We start from the raw sequence: 19747 nt of genomic DNA, 5'->3' as shown, positions 1-19747 counted from the left end.
GGCACATTCCACCAATGCTTTTATATTGTTCATTTTGAATATACATTCGCCAAACCTAACCTACCAGGATGAGGCAAAGTGACATTTTGACCGGATCGTGCTACTCCGGAATAAGCGGCGGGACTGTCAAAAATTTCTGTCAGCTTGTTACCATGGCTACCAGACAGCTGTCGCACTTGAAGTTCGTATTCTTTTATGCCAGCGAGATCGTCTGTCCAGCCTTGCCAAGATACAGAGATTCGTTCCTATCAAGAAAATCAAGTTAAATTTTTTTAGATACACAGTCATGGGAAAAACACTAGGTATCTTATTAAACTCAAACAGGGCATAGTATTCCTTGTATTCAGCATGGTGATAACAAATTTTACCATTGGGAATACATTACCTTGTTGACGTCTACATAATACAATGGCCAACAATACAGAGTGTTAAAAACACAAACAAAAACCAAAACCCGCAACCTCATACTTCCAAAATCCAGGGACCTAAACCATTGATTTGTATGGCTGGGAAATTTTGTTAGAAGGAAAATGATACCAAGAACTCCTGATTCAGTTCAGTAGTTTTGATTCCAGCGTCACTTTTGTGAAGCAAAGTCAGGGGTTATTTGGTTTATTTTGTTCACTGTGTGCGATAATCCTAATTAGAGCACCTGACTATGGTTCACAAAAATGGCACTGGAATCAAACCCACTGGACCGAATCGGGAGTTCTTGGTATCATTTTCCTTACAACTAAATTTCTTATCCATATTATATCAATAGTGTAGGTCTCTGCAGTAGTGGAAGTATGAGGTGTTTTCTTTTACCACCATGTATATTATAGTGCCAACTATTATACTCCGGCTCAAATAAGCAGTTTACATATGTTTAATATGGTTGCTAGAATGCATCAAATGAACACCGATTGTTAGGCAAAGCCAAACCTGGAGACCTCGACTATTTATTTATTTATTTATTTATTTATTATCGGGCAAACAAGATAAAAATATTAAAAACAAACAGGCCCGAGGATTTCCCAAAAGCGAAACATATTATTAAAAAAACAGGAATAAAATTACATGGATATAAAAAAAAAACCAGAACCCCAAAGACCGAAATCATGTTGCGGCCACCCTGACTTCATCTAACCCAAATCAACTCAACCAAAAACGAGGCCGGAAGGAAAAACAGACCGGTTCCCCCCTGCACAAAAAACATGAACTCAGCATCATCACTGGACACAGGGAACACGACCGAAATGGTGGCAGCATGACAAAGGTCTATATTACAGTCGTAGACAAACCTTATTACTTATTTAAAAAAAAAAAAAAAGCCTGGATTAACCTCTCTCCATCGATCAACATTGTGTTCTACATCCATCACCGAACAAGCTACACGAGAATCTAACCTGTGTGGTAACATCATTCTGTGTATCCAGCATGGTCCTACGGCATGCTCTGCCATCAGCCACACAGTGGTAAGGGTCTACAAAGTCAAAGGTGAAATTTGAAGAGGCAGTGGTTGTCCTGCCACTGAAGTAGCGTGTGATGATTCTGCTTAAATGGTCCCTGTCATAGAGTTTCATGTAGCCGCCACTTGTTGAAGATGCATCATATCTCACTCTGTACAAGAAAGATAAATATGAATTCAGAAAGATAACTCCTTGCAACTCATCATTGAGACTGGTTTAGGTGACGAAAAATCTTCCAACACATACCCCTTGCTCTATACAATGTCCCAAAGCCATTGTTTGGAAATTAAATTGACAAAAGTAGGTTTAGACCTACACATCTCCTGTAGCTGGTGTCCAGGCGTTGTAATTCAAATTGATAGTGAAATCACAGGATACCAGGTTTGTAGCAGGATGGTTTCGATTGACAGGACTTCCCGCTGTCGATGTTGTACAATGCCGCAAGCTCATAACACTCTGACCCCCTAGTGTATGGGGAACAATAAATATCTTTTTTTAAGAGCCCAATTAGGTTGAAAATGCTTTTGATTATTGGACGGTATTTTCATTAAAATTGTTATTTAAATATTGTTGTGTACATGAAACAGAAATGATACACAGTCCCTTTTTTGCGCTTGTACACATCGTGGACATGTATGTCGCCAATTATTTTGTACTTGACTAACATCCCCAGCCCTCAAATTGCTTTCCAATTGGCTGTTGTCATGTATTATTGTCAAATTATTTCATCTTTTATAAAATTTAAAAGGACATGTATTTTAACTTACGATTCACATAGGCTGTGACTAATGCCCCAACAATACCAAACCTAATGCTTTGGATGTATGGATGTCCACCGCCACTAGGGTCTGGTAGACCAGTAGGCTGGTAAGAACTTGTCCAGTTGATCCTCAATCCCACAAAGTCTCGTGCGTTGGTGTAGACAGTGTCTGTAAGGGATTCTTGAGTTGTCGTCCCATTGATCAGGGTGGCATGGTGCTCGGATATGACTGGTGCTTGACTGATACCCACTAAAGTCGCAAATCAATTCAAACACAATGTCAGGATGGGTACTCTTTCGTGTTTACTTAAAAAAGACGACAATGTAGAATGAAAGCAAAACGTAATCAGGGTCGCAGTGTTTTCAACTTTATCAATGAGTCCAGGAGTCAGATCTCTCTGGTCTAGGTTGCTGTGTTATCCTTAATCATAATCGTTTCTAAAACTATGGATTTTCTGGTCATATTTTGGTAAAGTTGGACACACTATTTGACACAATATGTTTTTGATAGTATTGTCATTGAGGATGTCAATGTAAAAAAAAAAGTGTTATATGATCTGAATTGTGAAAAGTAAGCGAAATATCTAGTTTGATTTTAGGGCAGAGGGCGGTATAGGGAATTAGGGTAGAGTTTTTGGTCGGTCTTTGTTGGTCCAGACCAGTAATTAGGCCTAAAATTGCCTACGCCGACCAAATCACGATTTGCATGCCTTCAAATTCTTCAGTATTAGAGCATTTTGTGGGCCATGAACTTGAGGGTTTGTTAAACAAGAAGGGTTGGAAGCAGTGTACAGGATTGTGAGCTTGCGATTCTGTGAAATTTAAATGAAATTGGGCACCAAAAGCGCTATATTTTGCAATGGTGCGGAGGCATCGTTTTCAAAATGGCGTTGGGCTTCAGGACTATTTTTTAGTCCTGAATAGACATTTCGGATGCACATTTCTCCCAAAAATCGAATCCCCCCCCCAAAAAAAATGGAACAGAATATGAAAGATTATGAAATGAGCTTTAATTTGGAGTGTGTCTTGAACAGCTTGGATAGTTGTGAGTATTTTTAATTATTTTGGGAAGTGCGCGTTATTACCACTTAGGTCAGTGGCAGTCTATTTACTGGTCTGGAACTTTGTCAGCTACAATACAACAGTGTAGGATTATCAACCCGGATGGGCATATCAAGATCGAGCAGTTAATCCTTTCAAACATAAATATACATGAACAGGCACATGCTGTAAATGTAAGTAAGTTGAAAATGAACAGAGTTCATAATACAATATAAGAATAATAAAGTTTGCTAAAGAAGCCATCTTGGATTTTCATTGAAATAAACTGAAATTTGATATGACTTTCAAACTTTAAAAGCAGTAAACACACTACAAACTCACTTGTTCTGCAGTCAGTGCCTGAGAATCCACTGCTGCATGTGCACTGGGAATTTGTGCAGGATCCTGGGTAGCAGGCATTGCTGTCACTCCTCCATGAACATTGCTCTGAAATAAGAGGCACAAATTTGCACATCAGAGCTAGTAAACTGCGAACTATTAATGTCTTTAACTGAAAATAAATTCAAAACGAAAATGCAACGCTACAAAGGAATTGTTATTTTTTTACCAACATATTTTTTTGGTACAGAAAAGAAAAATAACCAGCAGCAGCAGCAGTCGATGGGGAAAGAGGATGATAATAAGGTTGAATTTGAGAAAGATGTTCAGGTTGAGGTTTAGGATGAGGATAAGGTTACGGATGAGGATGACGTTACGGATGAGGATGAGGTTGAGGTTGAGGATGAGGTTTAGGATGAGGATGATCAGGAGATTAAGGATGAGGTTGAGGATGAGGTTTAGGATGAGGTTGAGGATGTAAAGAGGTTTAAGTTGAGGATGGTAAAGAGGTTTAAGATGAGGAATAGATTGGGATAAGGTTTAGGATGAGGATAAAGTTTAGGATGGGGATGAAGAGGTTGAGAATGAGGATGAGGTTGAGAAAGAGGTCCGGGATAAGGTTAAGGATGAAAATGAGGGTGAATATGAGGCTGAGGATGAAGTTGAGGGTGAGGTTTAGGGTGAGGTTCAGGATGAGATTTAGGATGAAAGTGATGATGTAGTTTAAGATGGGAACTTACTAATGCATCGTCTCATATCAGCACTCTTCTTGTACGCTGATCCCAGCGCTGACCCATAATCACCATCACATCGATCACATCTCTGGTCCGAGGAAGTGCTACAGAATACCTCAGGGCAGTTCGCGATGGTTGCACACCCTACAAGAAGTAGATACAGTTTTTATTTAGTCACCACTCGACGACTCCGTAATATAATTGAAGTTAAGTCAAGGTACCCGCTGTTATGTACATCAGATTCGAACCAGCCAACCGATCCCGTAAGCTCGGTGGTCAAGTGGTATTAAAGACGTCTGCACTAGAATGCAGGAGGACATGGGTTCGAGTCCCACCCGAGTCATTTTTCCCAACTTTCACTCGGGAGGTATTTTTTTTTCTCACTCGGGAGGTATAACACACTGAGTACACTGAGAGTACAGTGTTCATACGTCGGTGAAGGGAAAAACCTATTGATTTAAGTCAACGTGCTATTACGAAACAGGATTGTGTTTAACTTCAGTTTGAATTTCTCGGCCGAGGAACTCATTGACATATCTCTCAAAAGTCACTTGATAGCAATAGTCCAAAAAGGTCTTCTACATTATTATAAATAAACTAGCTTTTATACACCCTCTCAAAATTCAAATTTTGAATCACTTTGTTCGGTCCCATCAATGGCTGTGTCCTTCGCGACATCAGTCTGAGTTACTGTTCTTCAATAGTCAAAATGATGTCATGTCATAAAAAGCTTTTTAATGACCACTCACGATCGCATCGTGGAGAGAAGAAGCCTCGGTTACAGGTGCTGCAGTGGTCAGGACTTGTGCAATCCCCTCCGTTGGGACACGAGTCAGTGTTGCCAAAACAGATGGCTAAGAACCAACAATAAGCGTATAGAAAACAATGAGTTTTATTATGTTCGGTGGAAACTCATTTCATGACGCATGCGACTTGTAGAAGAGCATACCATCCAGATTATGTTAACAACTCATACGATACAAAATAGGGGTTTCTTAACTTGTAAATTGAGGATTCAATTAACTTACGGGTTGAGCAATCAGTTGATGTACTTCCGGTCCATCCTGGGCAACACTGGTGGCAGGTTGTATACCTGTACAAATAAATGAAATGCTTGTATCTAAGACAACACACTTTTTGTGATTTACCAGTACGTTTTATTGGCTGTCATTATATGCTTTTAGCATCATCCTGTCAATACAAAAATAAGTTACTTTTGAATGAAACATCAAACGAAACTATAAGAGGGTTGAAAAGAGGTGGTTTTGTCGGGTGAACGGAAACGTTCGAATTGAAAGTACGTTGAGAAAATGAATCGAATTTATTGCACGGCACGAGGATATAATAGACTTAAATTTACTACATTTTCTGAATGTATGTACCGTGGATTGGATGTGGAGAGGGAGGTTGTGGACTGGGGGAGGGAGACTGGGAGAGGGTATGCTTATTGTGACGTGTCCCAACCATTTTGGCCGGGATTGTAGGTCACAATACAAGTACTCTTAAAAAACCTTTTTTCAATTAATTGTTTTTTAAATTAGTTTTTGTTATTATCAATTAATTAAAAAAAGTAAGCCAGAATACGTCTTGTCCAACTTCACTTTGTCTACCCCAAAATATAAGTCAAATTACCTTTACTTTTCACCGCCAATTTTCGACATTTTGGTGTTGAATAATTATTTCTTGCTGCCAGACATAATTCGGCTCTCGCAGGCGGGTTGAAATTCATTGTTCAGAGAGTTGAGGCGCCCAAAATTGGAATAAAGTTTTGTTTTCGTTAAAAGAAAACATTCGTTACTAGAAGAAAAAAACCCACGTTTTTTTAGGAGCACTGAGTACACATATTTAATGCTTCAGACAGGAAGTGTTTACTTCAGCATACAAAAAAATGTACATGACCAAAGTGAGCTCACAATTAACAATACGGAAAGATTTCCATACACGTATGTCACGTTTCAGTCAATTTTCAAGCCCAAAAAAGTTACTTTCTGTGGTTCTTTCATCTATTTTCCCTCCTCGACTCTCACTCTCTACCCTCCTCCAATCCCCTTTATTTACCAGTTACTTACTTCACCAGGATTCGAACCTGGAGTCTTGTTATTAAATCACTCCAGCCTTATCCGCTACACTAGTCGAACGACAGATTGATGTATTTAAAATATAAATCAAAAATTTAATAAACTAAATATTCATGACAAATTAAATATTCATGATGACATATTGCACTATCATTGGGTATGGGTATAGTGCGTTGTCGATGTCACGTCACGCGCACCGCATACATCAATAACCAATGCTGCCGAGCTGATGTGTACATCCAAAGTGTGCTGTAAAAACACATTTCCCCGAAAATGTCTTCACATTGCCAGAGCTTCCTGGATTCATCTTAGGTGAAATCACAAGGTGAGGTGAACATTAATGTGTTTGGTGGCAGATAACTGACGTGAGTGTATGGAATTCTTTCCAAGAAGACAAGAGTGTTGTAATTAAGGCCGAATCGTTTGCCGTATTGAACTTGAAGGTAGCCTATACACACAAAAGTACAGCTGGGTGAAGCTGAAAGAAATTATTTTAAACTTGAATATTGTATCATTCTCACACTGCTTTGTTTGAATATGAGAGTGATATATTGCCGAAAATGGTGATGATAGGCTATATGGAAAACGCGTGTACTTGTTTAGGCCTAGGAACAGCACTCAGAACATTTGGAAAGTGTAGATGAAACAAACCTGTATCTAGTACATCTCAAAACCAACCAGCATGCTGTAGTGTAACGTTGCGTGCAGCTATATGAACACACCGTGGCACTAGAAAATTGGGGGTTTGATAAAAAAAATGTAACTTTCAGTTTAAAGAGAAATCAAGCATTTTCTTCTAGATTGGTGTGACTAACTTCACTGTGATACGCAGGTTGTTATGCTTTATTGGAAACGACTGAACTATTATACCGACGTAATTTGCTACTTAATAGTGCAGTCAACATAAGCTTTTTTTGTTGGCAACAGGAGTTCGATTTGTTCTTTTGTCGGCAACAGGGAAAGACATTGAAAAATTGAAATAGGTTCGAGGAGGGGGGAGGGGGTCTAAACTCTGACTGTGGGTTGCGCTGTTCTCGGAGACTAATTATTTATGCGAAAAAAATATACATAATAATTTAGGCTCGAATTGCGTTCCTTTACAAGAGTACATGCTCATTTTGGTGTTTTCTTTTTCAAAGTTCAAGTTGGAAAATGTTGACAAATGCGACGCTGTTTTAATGATAAACGCGTATTTATGTTTGGACGTACAATGTATAGGTCTACTGTACTATATACATGGTGTTTAAAAAATGTCATCCTATTTTAAAGCATTTGTATGGCCAGACAATACGTTGACCAGCAAAAAAGCATGGTGTTATCTTACAGCACCACATCTTCAAGACAATGGAGCTCAACGCTGCATGATCCTGGAAGGTCAACCAAGGTAACAGTGAAAAGCACGTAGCTTCTGCTTTAAGATTATATCATGTTTGTTGTTGGTAAACGTATGGCCTGGCCATATAGCTTTTTTTGGCTACAGGCCGCTACAGGCAATAGTCATTTGAGAGTTATTACGTTTAATGTTGAGAGACTACGACATAATACTATTCGGAACTTCGAACCGACTGCATAAATGTAGCTCAGTAATGATATTGAAAATCGATGAACAGATGAGCATTCATTTGTACACTTGTATATTAAAAAATGAGAAAGAAACACTCACTGTGACGGTGGTAAATTAATTGCAATGAGGATTGCAATCCAACAAAATAACAACATTGTGTCCGTTCGAAGCCTCAAATTCAAGCCAAACCTGTAAAAGAAATTGTGTTTTTGATAATAGACTTTAAACAAGCCGGAGTTGTCGGATCGGATGTGCGACGGTCAGTGTTAATGTACATAGTCATCACTGCCCATAAACGCCCGCACCGATATCACCGCTATGGCAATTTATCTCGTGGCTATCAGCATTAAAACATAAGTATGAAATACATAGTACAGATCAGTGTGGGAGTCCAATTTCTACATCCTGTGACGAGGATATACCACTTCTAAGGATATACTTCTGCCAAAGTTTGCTAAAAAAAGCCACCATCCGTTGATGTGTCGTACCCGTTAAGTTTGTACAAAGCCCCTGTCGAATATTCAGGAACGCGTGAAAGCTTTTCGTTTACTGTAATCAAAGCCATCCACCAATCACGGAGACTCTCTAAATGCTGTCCAAGGCTGGTTTAATTTGTTTACTTTTTTCTTTCATTGAAAGCATTACCAGTGAAAGTAAACTTGCATTTACTCGTACAAATGCACTTGTTTACTCGTGTATTTGCACACAGTCTGGGAATCAAATTTTAGAAATAAAACCTTCGAGACTATGCAATCAAGCTAAATGAGTCGTTTGTGGGGAATTTTCATGTGGAGATACAGGCCAAAATGGGGCCACTTCATCACATCACTGTATCACATCTCTTGATGCTACGACTTCCATAATTTTTTTAACAAGATGGTATCAGCATGCAGTTTTTACAACAATAACGGTGAGATTGTGCTCTTTTCAAATCTGTAATAAAAATATGACCATGCAGGGTCGACAAACGACTCATGGTAGCTTGATTGCATCAAATTATTCCCATGAACTAGTTTAACGAATGAAGGGGAAAAAAGCTATTTAAGGCAAAACAAACGCCTTAATTTTATTGATTTATAACAAATGAATAGATCACGATATACAACTCACCTCGCAATGAGCGAGTGCTGTGTTCCTTCAGCACAGTGCTGCAACTCTCTGGCGAGTTTTGGCCCCCGCACAGGTCTTTGTTGAGTTGGCAAAATAAATATGACTAGTTTCTGTATGTTTTTTTGTTGTTCAGGGATCAACGTCAACCCAGTGTTCCTGAACCCGTGTGCTTCGGGTAAACCTTCCGCAATTTCCAGCATAAAGACATGTATAGTGACGCACATGAGTTATTATGTGGCGTACCTAGAAATTGTCATGTGATGGAATGGGGGAGGAGTTTAATACTGCAGAAAGATTTATGTTCCGACCGTATTTGAAAATTCGGAGGGAGTGCGTGGGAGGGCACCATGCACTTGACACTCAGACCCTGTTCATGAAATAAACCAAAATGTAGGCCTATTGTAATATTTTATACCCTTCCAGCAGTTTTACTGTCACGGTTATACTTTACTTTATATCCAATTATTTGCCTCGGGTGACTTCTGTTCTTGTTTTCCCATGCACTCCCTATTAGTTCAGGTCGAGGCCAATTAATTACGAATTTGGTCCATTTTGTTCACTATAAAGTTTCATCGTTACTCTCTAAATTCGGAAGAGTGAAATTAGGGACTGGACGTTTTGGAATGAAAATCACTCTCATATTCGATTGAAATAGTCTGAAAAAAAAGAACGACTTCAGTCTAAGCTCGAGTGAAAACTCGATCTTAACGATTGAACAAATTTCACTCTAAAACGTTTAGTCCCTAGTTTCCGACTGTGGGAGTGAATCTTCACTCGAACGGAGTGAATTTTCATCATCTTTTAAATTTAGAGCGTAAAATAAGTTTTTGGAGCAGTCAATTCATGGAACCATTCAAAGTGGTCTAAGTAAACAGCGAAATTGAGCCATAAACGATTCGTGATGATAATTCTTCAACATTGCAAAGAACATAAAATTGGATTGATATTTAAATTCCCTTGATTTATTTCTGACGATTTTGTTGAGAAGAATAGCTTCATATATATGCCTAGCCCGATTCGGCCACTTTTCAGTGTTCACAAACCGAGAATCGCATTAATGGCAGTAGAGCTATATTGTTTAGAATAACCGTCATTGCCGGGTCTATATGTACTCAGCTTGTTAGCGAAAGTACTAGAGTAGAATAATTTGCTGGAAATCGTTTCCTGGGCAAAATTCTGACAAACGTGTAAATATGAACCAGATAAATTGTGCACGCATGCCTGCATGGGAGCCGAAAGGGCCTATAGTCAACCCACAGGTAAACGGGTAAACAAGCATTGTGCCCGTTATGGTGAACAATTAATTTGGGGTACCAATGCCTTACGGGTACGGCAAGCTCATGACGACAAGGGAACAAACATTGACCAACATTCACAAATGTCGATGCATTGTATAAAGTGCTACTCACCCCGACGGGAAAAGGTATTTAGGCCTAGCTCTCAACCAGCCGTGAAAAAACAGCCCGTACAAAGAGCGATTTTTTTTCCAGACTATCGGCAGACTACGCAGACAGAGATTGATTGAAAAAAAAAAGTTTTATGTCAGACATTGTACACAAATCTTGAGGAAATAAATGAAATCGGCAGACAGGTTCAAAACACATTTCAAAAAAGTGGCCCTGAACTGCAGCTGATGATAATTTTGGGGTCATTGTGAGAGTGCCTTTGCTACGTGTTTATTACACGCAAACAATGAAACACGCACCACAACTGATGTAAACGACTGGCAAAACTAAAAAACTACACAAAATGTACTTGAACGACGCCTCAAGCCGGAAAATAGTGGGGTTTCCCCTTATATTCCCCACTCTGTATACCGAATACAGGGGCCTATATAATTATTATAACTCTGGAATTAAAATTTAGATTGTCAACCCTGCATATTAAAGTACAACACAAAATGCTCCACAGACCAGATAATACAATAACATATATTATAATATAAAGCGAAACAGCAGCCTCTAAATAATATTCAGCTCTCAATTTGACATACATATAGGGACATATTTACAAATCACCTCATTCAAAATCCATGTTTCTCAAGACCTAGCCAGTAATTATTATTATTATTTTTTTACAAATAACATCTGACAAATACAATGTAGTTTAGTCCTATACTTCGGGTCCGTAAAATGGACTAAACAGGGTTTGAAATTAGCGGTAGCCCGCTAGCCAAATGCTCGTCAAAACAGCGGCGGGCTAGTCAACCTATTCCTTAAGTAGCCCGGCGGGCAAGTCCAAAAATTATCGGGATACGGCAAAGATGAAAGGACAGGAAGAAATATATCATAATTCAGAAAGCAAACCAGTATAAATTTATGAAAATTTTATCAACTGTTTTAAAGAGTAAAATTATAACATCTTTTTATTAAAAACTCTCTGACAAAATTGCCTCAGATTAGATTAGAAATCAGTTGGAAATGGGTAAAAAAACGAATTACGACCAAATGATGACTATGTCAGAAGTCCTGGTGCAGGCCGCAGACAGACCAGAATGGAGAAGGACTTCAGCTTCTTTAGCCCTCAGGTCCCCCCGACGACGGCAAAAGTCAAGGGAAACGTAGCAGATGGCAAATTACAGACGGGACCTCAAACCCTAAAACAACCCACGAAGTATACTATATTTCAATGGATTTTTTTTTAAGTGTTCCAACATTTATCTTTGACTCCGGAGCTCAAGTCTTGTTTGTTTGTTGTCGTTTTCTTGAAGGTTCTTTTTTGTTTTTCTGAATGACCACACAGCATTTTAGTCCCTCTAGATCCACACTTATATTCCTCTCAGAGAGAGCATATGCCTAAATGTGAGACATTGTGACTTCTGGAAGCAAAGCATAGTCTTCTGTGGTAATTGCACATTGAATTTCAATGACCATGTGGGCCAGTGAATATCATCGTAGGGGGCGTCGACTCGTAGATGTCGTCATGGTTTGGATTAATAGCGCCCTCTGTAGTGCATCGAGAACCACCAATCAGTGGACAAAGTGCCATCTATGGGTGCAACCCAGCAAATTGGCCGAAATCCGTCCGCCGTGCTCATGAAAAAAAAGTTGTACATTCAAATTTGTCTGTATTTTAATAGAGAGTACTAAGTGCCATCGAATTGGGGGATTGGAGACAAATGGCACTGTACCTCTGGCCTGAACTTGGGGCTTTCAATTCCGAACATTTCGGAAGCAATGGGGTCCGAAAGCTAAGAAAATTTAGCCATGATGTGGCGAGATCCTTTTATAAAATGGCTACTTTTCCAGTTAAGGAAATGTCATTTGTTTTTGGGGTGTCTTCTTCGGTTGAGAATTTCTCCAAAAGGTCATTTGTCAACCTACCAAAAATTGAAAGGAAAATGAAAGATGACATATTGTTCATCATTTTTCTGAGCAGCCTGAACACCCGTGAGAGTTTTGAGTATTTTTAAAAAGAATTTTGAAGTAAAGGGATTTATCACTTGTGTCTATAAATGTATTTACTGGGTTGCATACTATAGATTTTTAAAAATGGACGCCGCGCCACGCATGCGCTTCGCTGCGAAAGTTTTTTTTTCAGTGGGCGGGACGTGTGGGAGGGGGGGGGGGCAACAACATTTCAAAGGTATCACCTTGGGTGGATCTGCAACAAATCCTCCCAAATATTCAGGGTGCCGATAGACTATTGGCCGATCAAAGCAATTTCGAGAAAAAAAGTAGTGGGGGTGGTGATTTGGGGTTGGGAGGAGCTGGAACTCATTTAACACCATGAGGGCGCTCTATAGCCGGGGAACAGGCCCGGATTAAGTGTTTCGTAGGCCTTAGGCACCAGTGTTCCGAAGAATGGAGAAGGAAGGGGAAAGGAAGAGGGAATAAAAACAAAGTGGAAAATGTAAATAATAAACACCGCTGCTCAAAACTCCGCGAAGCTAAAATCAGGTTCTGCAACCCATGGCAAAAGATTGTACATTCTGTCATGTCGGCACAAGCTGCCGCGCGAAGTCGCTTCATATACGGGCGTTGACAGCTACAGCTGTGCATATAAAACTATAAAAATATAAAAATTGCACTATAGGATTTAAAGACCCCCCCCCCCGCAGTCGGGGATCAGGGGACTAGCTTGAACAAGGTATGCGCAAAGGTACTGAGCATGTAAATGCAGTTTTGCGACAAGGACATTAAAACATTATAGCTGGATTGAATTTTGTATTTTCAAGCAGTTTTTAAAATTAATTTCAAACGATTACAGTACAAGCTCTCAATGTAACAAACTAATCATTCTTGCAATTGTCCTCAGATAGAAAAAGAAAGAAAATAAAACAAAAAGTTATGTGGCGATGGCCAAGTCTTCAGGAGTCGGACTTATGACCCTAACTCAATGAGCCCCTTACCGACTTCCATATAGAACTCTTCTGGGACTCGGTACACCACACCTCCTTCCCTGTCCATCCATGTAACTCGAAAGTCAGGCACCATAAAGGGAGGAAACGAGGTGGCACCCTAAGCCTTGCTGCCGAGTCAGCAAAAGAACCCCGTACCTGTACGCAGATGCCAACCTGGACTCGCAGACAGTCCCAACTTGTGAGTCAGCTTACCGACCGACCGAGCTAACTGCTGTTGGTAAATGACGACGGGAAATTAATACTCTTAAATGACAGAACCGCAGGAATCGAAAACCCAAATGACACCAAGCGGGCTCGAACCCCTAACCCTGGGTCCGCTGTCAGACAGCTTAACAACTAAGCTGTTTTAGTAAGTGCTTTTCTCTTTACGTTCAAAACATAATCCTTATTTCCGCAGTGGGAGAGTTACTTTGTGTTTCATAGCTGCACGAAAGATGCATCAACGTCGTGCTTTACACAATGAATGCTGTTACGTAACTCTTTTCTACAATCACTCTTATGTACCGAGCAGTAAAATGTTGTCTCATCAATTATTGTTTCGCGTCGTTCGTCTTTCGGCCGGCAGTGACATGTCGCTATGATTTAGAGAAATTCTATCAACTTTCTCCTACCTCATTTATATATATCAAACTACTGACCCGTTTACAAATGTTTACGTGGGAATTTTGTTTGTCCGATTCTAATTCTATTGGCCAAAATGGCATGGTGAACCGTCATTGTGAACCTCTACGATGCACGCTACAATAAAGTTGGGATTTTAAGGGATTGTAACGTGGCCTCTTAATTATTGTCGCCGGTACTTTCGGTGGTCTATGGTAAGGAGAATACACAAGAAAGTGTGGATTCGTAATTTAAGAATTCACGAGGCACGAAGCGCCGAATCTTTAGTAAAGTGTGGATTCGGAATTACGAATCCACACTTTGAACACGTCGGACTTTTGTTCTCCATAACGAGCATGGATAGGACCGTCTGCGTGAAAATTTGCTTTTCGAATATTACCAATGCATCTTCACTTCACATTCTCAGCCGTCACTCCAAAATCTACTTTTAGTCCGAAAGAAATCGTCGCCTGAACTATCCATTTTGACTAAGGAGCCCATACACATAAAATTACTTGGTTGTACGGGTGTGGCGATACACATGCTAAACACGCCAGGAAAAAAATGTTGCAACCTGACGCCACTTCTGCTATTGTGTACAAGGGCTACGAAGAGTCGTTTGAAGTATTTCCTAACAAAATTGGAAACATTTTCCAGTCCCAGATTAATAAATTATCGTCATTTTTGCAACGAATGACCTTGACTGAGATGATATATGAAGGAAAAAATGGCGTCAGGTTGCAACATTCTTTCCAATACTTCTGTTGGCGCAATGGTTTAAGTCGGAGAATACACTCGCAAGTGTGGATTCTTAATTTACGAATTCACTCGGCGCTTCGTGCCTCGTGAATTCTTAAATTTCGAATCCACACTTTCTTGTGTATTCTCCTTACCTGAATCCACACTTTGTGACCAGTGTAAGAGATTCGTAGATCCGAATCCACACTTTTAACAAAGACTGAGATGATATATGAAGGAAAGAACGTCTCAGTATAGCTAAAGCATGGCATCAGACACACTGTTCTGAATATTCGTCTCAAAACACTAAACCTTTCGTAGTTACAATAGCTTTTATGCACTCACGGTGGCCCCCTTTTAATGGCTCTGGCGTTGTGTCAGCTTTATCGAATAGAGCAACTGATCGATGACCGTCAAAGGCTAGCCCAATGCGTTCGCTTCGGTGAGAGATAGCCTGCCGAGATTTGTCTATACCCAGACCCTCAAGGTATCAGTGATACCCCAGGCTAGCACATTTAGCTACAACATTTTGTTGGGCAAAAATACTGATAAACATGTATGTGAACAAGAGTAATCACCAACTGCACGTGCACGAGAGTTGATAGGAACATCCGGCAAGTAAAACGGGCAAACACACATTGTACATGACATGTTCAAGTTCAAAGGTTTGGGTATGAACAGGTACCTTAAGCTTATGCAGACTAGGGAACAAATAATTGTTACTAGAACAATACATAAAAGTGATGCATAAAGCGCTACTCACCGTCTAACGGGTGAAAGTGTGTGTTTCCCCTCCTGATCCCCCAAGCTTGACCAAACAGCACATACAAAGAATGAAATGTCCAGACTTTCGGCAGCTAAACCGACAGAGATTGATTGTAAAATTTCTCCTTTATGTCAGACATAGTACACAATTATACTACAGCACTCCCAGTAAATGCAAGTAATGTACTTGCGGGGGGGGGGGGGAGGTTCATTAACAAAAAAAATCTGACATGTAGACAGGTTTTTTTCCCGGACATTTTGTCCTCCAAAAATCAATAGGTGGGGAGGGTGGGAGGGGGTTCGTATTATATTTTAATTGGGGCGCTGTTCAAATCCGAGGATTATTAACACTATATTACAGAATAGTGTACAAATACACCCTAGCTGGCTCTGTCCGTATTTGTGGACAGGCGAAAACTATTTCAAGGATATTTTGTTTGGGTGTCAGAGCGGATGGAGGGGGGGGGGGGGGTGGTTCGCATTATTCTTTTATGAATTTCTATGAAAACAAACTAATTTTGGACAGACCTGGGGAGGGGGGGGGGGAGGTTTGAACCCCCCCCCCCCTGGATCCACGTCTGTAAACGTCTGCAGCACACAAATCCAGGGAATTAGTTACAAAAAACACTTGGTTCAAGTTGAAACCTTTGGACTCCAATCAGGTTATTGGTAGTTTATTGTTTAGTTTTCTTTCATTTTTTTTATTGGGTGAAACATATTGCAAGCAGATTTGTGTCTTCATTATATTGGGTATCATTATTGAACTCGCACACCTAAAATATATAAGGCCCACCAATGTGCATGTTCGATAGTCAAGTAGCGCCCCCTGCCGCTTATAACTTCCAAGTATGGATCGCCGATAGAGTGCGCCAGTTTGTTTCGCTCGTATCCGGTTTGCAGGGCGGGGGTATGGTACGAGCGAGGCTATTTGTGTGTGTAAAGGTGGCAGCAGATGGAGTTGCGACTTGACTTTTACACACTGCTCACAACGTGTGAACGCCTCCAAGTAAAACTGTGGTCAAGACGTCACCACGAAACGTCTTGGTCCTGGCTTCCTGCTGCTACAATCATGCGGGGAGGTCTTCAATGTGAAGACTGTGTCAAAGACTCAATATAAAAAAACACGCGACGGGTACCAGTCGTCAAAGAGGGACTGCCTCAAAGGATCATGTGATTGATATCACGAATTCATACATTGATCCATTTGGAATTCACTCAAGGTAAGTGCATGCAGTTTTAAAAACATCAGTTCAGTATCAAGACGAGGCCCTTCAGAGGCTTCAGAGCACATTTCGAACAGTATACACTCTACAGATTATATATCCAAATAAGGTTCATTTCACACCTTCTACTATAAAAATATCATGACAAGGGCAATATTTTGCATTGCTGTTCATCAGCAATTTTGTTTATTTCTGAGTAAAACATACACACGTTTACTAAAATAAAATGTATTATTTTACAACAAGATTGATATTATGAAGGTTTTGCAAATTATAAAAATTATGTTAAAACCAGACGGACATTTCTTCCCCCTGTATAAGTGTACAAGACACCTTTTGCCACTAACAATATCAAACAACACACCGATTATGTTCATGCTATGGGCGTAAACCCGGGGTTAGGGGGGGGGGAAGGATATATCCCACCATTTTTCGAGCAGGGCCATTGGATCATTTCCAGATCAAGAAACAAGAGAAAAAAAAGTTGGGTTTGAAATTATCTTGTATTGTAGCTTTCTAACAGTCCAAATGAAAATTCAATAGGTCTGAAAATCGGAGAACCAACGGTTCAAAAATTAAAAAATTAAAGTAGCATTTTGCTGTAAGATTAACTGAAGGACGTAAGCGCGAAAGTTTGCATAAGATGAACATTTGTATCATGAACAGCGCCCCCAGTGTCATGTGCTGTCAAGGCCCCTCCCCCCACCTAGCTTTTAGAATTTCTACGGCCGGGCAAGTTTAGGATTTGTTGTCATCCCCATCCCCCAAATCGCCTACTCGGATTTACGCCACTGGTTCGTACGTTGACTCCAACCCAACGTCTCATCCAACCCACCCCCTTGAAAAATGCTTGACTTCGATACGTTACTTTCCCTGTTTAGAAAATCTTGGATCCCCCACTGGTTTATGCCATTTTACATTGTGGTTCACCGTCATAAAACAACTCAGGCAAAAAAAGCTGACTCATTTGAAATGCCTAAGAACCTAACAAACATTGTGACTTTCCTTCCGACATGTATGGAATCATTCTAAAGACAAGTCTTTCACATTGTAACAGTTCAAAATGTCTGATAAAAATTCAGGCATTCCATTGAAAGCCTATACAAAAACGTATCATAAAGAAGTTGTCATGATATCCGATGAATGACTATTATTTATACAAGAGGAGATATTTTCAAACAATCATTAAATCATGTAGGACCTACTTTAGACAGCTCTGACGTTCTCGTGGGGAAATATAAGTGTAATTTTCTCCCCTTAAAAACAAAACATTCACTTAGAATCAGAACTCAATCATCTGTGTATTATGTATATCTCTCTTTAGCAATGATGTTTAAAACTGTGTACAAAGGATATCATTATGTGACTGTATGTGACTTTTCGTTATACACCACAAATCCATTAAAAGTATTTGATTAAATACTGAGTAAATACGGCCTTAAAGTAAATATGGAATGATATATAAATGAACTAGCATCACTTTTTATATAGCAACCAAATATCAAAATCATTCATCTGTGTATTATGTATATCTCTCTTCAGCAATTATGTTTAAAACTGTGTACAAAGGATATCATTATGTGACTGTATGTGAATTTTCGTTATACACCACAAATCCAGTAAAAATATTTGATTAAACACCGAGTATATACTAAATATTGAATAATGTATCAATCAACTAGCATCACTTCAGTTTTTATACCAACCAAATATTAAGCAGTTTACTTTTCCTGGTTTTACTCTTCCCAAAAAGCAATTAAATGTATCCCAGTTAGAACATAACACACTATACAATAAACATTAAAACAAACGCTATCCCAATATTTTCTTCCAAAGCTAAATTCAAGTTCTTCGGTTATAAATGTACTACAAAATGTGTACCTACAATGGGCTGCGCCAGCATTTTTTCTAGAGGGGGGCAAAACATATTTTCCCCAAAAATTCCTGTATTTCTCAAAATATTCTCGGTTTCTCAGTTTTAGAGAGGGGGGGGGGGGGCATGGGACATTTTGCCCCCCCCCCACTCATTAAATTTACACCACTATGACTTAGCGCCTCTTTTTTTTTGCTTTTCCGGGGGGGGGGGGCAAGCACCCCCTCCCCCCTTGCGACGCCCATGGTACCTACCACAACCTTTCCGAATAGTTCAATAAAGCCTCGCTTCGCTATTGTTCAGAAACTTACTTTTCTTCTTCTTGGTTAGATAAATCATTCATTACAATTACATGAACTTCAAAGAATATATACGCTTGTAAAGTGATAACCATTAATTTCAAACACTCTTCACCCATGTAAAATTAATAAAATATCAGCAAAAGTATAAACTTGTAGGCCTTTATCAAAATCAAATTTTGTCTGGAAGATCTGTGCATGTACAGATGTGCTAAAAGTGCATCATTCAGAAAACAACATTTAATAATTAAAACCGTTTAATGTTTTTTCTTCAATGACATTATATATTACATTAACGCCTGACTGTTTCTCAATCCACTTCTTTTTACCCCATTCCTTTTGGGTCCCTAGATCCAGAAATACAATCAATCAAGTGAAAGGTTGTACATTTTACTTGGGCCACTCTCAGCGAAAATCGCATTTTCATAAGCGCTGCCAGACTTGTTCATGTCATCACTCGCACTCTTAGAGGTTGTTGTTTCGCGAACCTCACATTCATTAGCGCTATCAGACTTGTCCACGTTATCACTCACACTCTCATTAGAAGTTGCTGTTTCGAAAACCTCATATTCATTAGCGCTGCCAGACTTGTTCATGTCATCACTCGCACTCTTAGAAGTTGTTGTTTCGCGAACCTCACATTCATTAGCGCTATCAGACTTGTCCACGTCATCACTCACACTCTTACAAAATGTTGTTTCGCAAACCTCATTTTCAGCGCTGTCAGACTTGATCATGTCATCACTCATACCATTAGAAGTTGTTGCTTCGTAATTTTCATTTCCAACCATTTCAGACTTGTTCATGTT

At 39.6% G+C, this 19747-nt stretch overlaps 1 protein-coding gene across 1 annotated transcript in view; it reads right to left on the bottom strand.

Annotated features, from left to right (window-relative positions):
* Positions 1-19744, bottom strand: part of LOC119745020 — a 28762-nt gene extending 9018 nt beyond the window's left edge. Inside the window, exons 1-7 of the mRNA XM_038221244.1 lie at positions 19333-19744; positions 5075-5179; positions 4332-4469; positions 3595-3699; positions 2260-2461; positions 1389-1602; positions 65-245 (exon numbers count right to left, since the gene is read on the bottom strand). Of these exons, the coding sequence (XP_038077172.1) occupies positions 65-245; positions 1389-1602; positions 2260-2461; positions 3595-3699; positions 4332-4469; positions 5075-5179; positions 19333-19744 (1357 nt within the window). The remainder of the gene's footprint in view (positions 1-64; positions 246-1388; positions 1603-2259; positions 2462-3594; positions 3700-4331; positions 4470-5074; positions 5180-19332) is intronic.
* Between the last annotated feature and the right edge of the window lie 3 nt (positions 19745-19747).

This window comes from Patiria miniata, unplaced genomic scaffold, assembly GCF_015706575.1.
Source record: "Patiria miniata isolate m_02_andy unplaced genomic scaffold, ASM1570657v1 HiC_scaffold_7, whole genome shotgun sequence".
NCBI lineage: Eukaryota > Metazoa > Echinodermata > Asteroidea > Valvatida > Asterinidae > Patiria > Patiria miniata.
This window is presented reverse-complemented; position numbering and strand designations above follow the sequence as displayed.